Raw genomic sequence first — 2,778 nt, forward strand, 5'->3', positions numbered from 1 at the left:
CCCCCCCGGCCCCTATCTAAACCCCCCCTACCATTGTCAGCAGATTTACACCTACCCGAGGCAGGTGTAAAATTTGCGCGCGCGCCAGCGGGTTGCTGGTGCGCCATCTCCCGACCCGGGGGCTGGTCTGGAGGCCTCGGCCATGCCCCTGGGCTGGCACCACACCCCCTTACCCAGCCCAAACCGCCCCCTGACCCAGGACACGCCCCCAGACACGCCCCCTCCTGCCCCTTTTACGAAGCCCCGGGACTATGCGCGCACCGGCTTATGCAAAATAGGCACACCGGCGCGCAGGGCTTTTAAAATCTGGTCCTAAGTGAGCATGTGCATGCAAATGCCAGTTCTGCATAAATCAGGGAATTTTAAAAGGGTTGTGTGTCATTGCTTTTCCCAGTTTTCCCAGTTCATCCCCAGATTGTCCAGTTAATGTACTTTTGCCTGTATATTTCTCTGGCCTCATTTTTCTTCACACCTGATCTTGAAGACTAGTTGGAACCTGCTCTAGTCTTCCTATAAAGAGATGGGATCCAAATCCAAGGCACCATGGGACAGTTCTAGATCCCCGAAGATCTAGCATTGCTCCCACTGGACCACCAGAAATAATGTGATTTCCTTGTCTAACAGAATATGTAATGTTGCATTGGCATCACTACTTCAGTTGTACTTCTTTTGCTATCCAAAGCAATAAAAATAGAACTATCTCAAATAAAATATGATTATAATATTAATAGAATTCACTTCCTTACAGAGCTGGTTCTACCTCTAATTTTACTCACTGCTGCTTTTACCTCCTTATTCCTGAGGCTGTAGATTAAGGGATTTAACATGGGAATTACCTGAGCATAAATCACTGAGACCGCCCTGTCCTGTTCCAGAGAATAAATGGAACTGGGCAATACATACTTGAAGATAATTGTCCCGTAGAATAAAGTGACACAGATAAAATGGGAGGCACAGGTGGAAAAGGCTTTGCGTCTCCCTTCTGTCGAACTGATCCTCAAAATGGTGGCCAGGATGTAGATGTATGAAAAAAGGATAACCAGAACTGAAATAAATATCACAATGACCACCAGGGTGGGAAGCACAACATCATTGATGTATGTGTTGGTGCAAGAAAGCTTCAGTAGTGTTGGAATGTCACAGAAGAAATGGTCAATCTCATGAGACGCACAGAATGATAATCTAAATGTGAAACCTGTCTGTAATGCAGAATATAGAACCCCTCCAATGTAGGAACCAGCAACCATCTGGCTGCAAAATGTCCTGGTCATAATAACAGCATAATAGAGTGGTTTACAAATCGCCACATATCGATCATAAGCCATAGCGGCCAGGAGGAGAGATTCTGTACAACCTAATGTTACAAAAAGAAATATTTGTGTTGCACACCCAATGTAGGAAATTGACTTATCCTGTGAAAGAAAGTTAATCAGCATTTTGGGGGCAGTGACTGATGAATACCAAAGATCAACGAAGGCCAAGTTAGCAAGAAAAAAGTACATGGGGGTGTGAAGATGAGAGTCAGTCTGAATAACCAGGATGATGCCGAGATTTCCCAGCAGTGTTGTCAAATATATCAGCAAAAACCCTACAAATAGCACAACCTGCAAGTGTGGAGCACTGGTGAATCCTAAGAGAACAAAATCCCTCAGTGAGGTGTCATTTCTCTCTGCCATTCGGTCAATGTGATGCCTAGAAATGAAACACAAACATTAAAGGTCAGAGCACAAACCTTAAGTTGATAGGAAGGGTTTAGGGGGTGGGGAAGAGAGGGAAAGAGGGAGGAAGTTCAGGTACGGGGGTAAGGAAGTTCAGGTACAGGGTAAGGAAGTTCCCTCCTTAAATGCACACGGCCGTCAGATTATATAACGTGCATGTGCCGGCACACACATCTTATAAAACCGGTGCATCCATGTGAGCGCGCCAGGAACCATGCACATGGATGGCCATGCGCTCCTTTTAAAATCAACCCATTACTAACAGGAACCAAACTTATACCTCTTCCAGGAAAAAGAGACACAGTTTCACCTCTGCTATCTAGGGGCCTTGGATGAGATTTTTCCTTCCCCCCACCAGTAAAAGAACCCAGCCCTGGAGTCAGAGACAGTAAGAGGAGATTGTGTATTGGCCCTGAAAATCCTATGTGCTCCTGTACCCATGCAATTTGCAAGCAGAGGTTACAAATGATTATAAAAAACAGCGACAAAAATGTCAGTCACATGTATAAGGTGTGTGCTCATCTTCAGAGACATTATGATGGTGTTGCCATTTTTTTTTTATACTTTTAGGCTATTTCAGCATATTTTCAGAGAGATTATCTATATAATTATACACATTTGAGTATCATTTTCAAAGAAGTGTAAGAAAATCTAATGAGAAAAACATTAATCAAAAGGCCCATGTTCAATAAGTATTTCATTCCATATCTGTTTTTTTTCTATTGTAGCAAAAATTGATTTACAGGAAAACCCATACAGACATTCCACTATTATAACATAAAATCCTATGCAATAAAAAACTATATAAAAATTTCAAAGTATAAAACAATACCTAAAATTATAAATTAAACAGATAGGTGGCTATTTTGAAAACTACCCGCATAGATGCAAAGTCAATGGGTACTTTTATTTTCATGCTTTGTGAAAATTTACAAATAGAAAGTACAAGTTCTTTCTTCCTTATTAGGGTGGGGGAGTGAGTTCCAGAGTTCAGATCCCAGCACATCAAATAAGCATTCACAGGACTCATTCAATAGAAGAACTTTTTGCGATGGAACAT

General features: G+C 42.3%; 1 protein-coding gene across 1 annotated transcript; it reads right to left on the reverse strand.

Annotated features, from left to right (window-relative positions):
* Positions 1-734: 734 nt before the first annotated feature.
* LOC115075285 (olfactory receptor 1020-like) lies at positions 735-1,676 on the reverse strand. The gene has a single exon (XM_029575576.1). It carries the CDS (start codon positions 1,674-1,676, stop codon positions 735-737), a length of 942 nt encoding a protein of 313 aa, XP_029431436.1.
* Positions 1,677-2,778: the final 1,102 nt, after the last annotated feature.

The sequence above is a fragment of the Rhinatrema bivittatum genome, chromosome 13 (assembly GCF_901001135.1).
Source record: "Rhinatrema bivittatum chromosome 13, aRhiBiv1.1, whole genome shotgun sequence".
Classification (NCBI taxonomy): Eukaryota; Metazoa; Chordata; class Amphibia; order Gymnophiona; family Rhinatrematidae; genus Rhinatrema; species Rhinatrema bivittatum.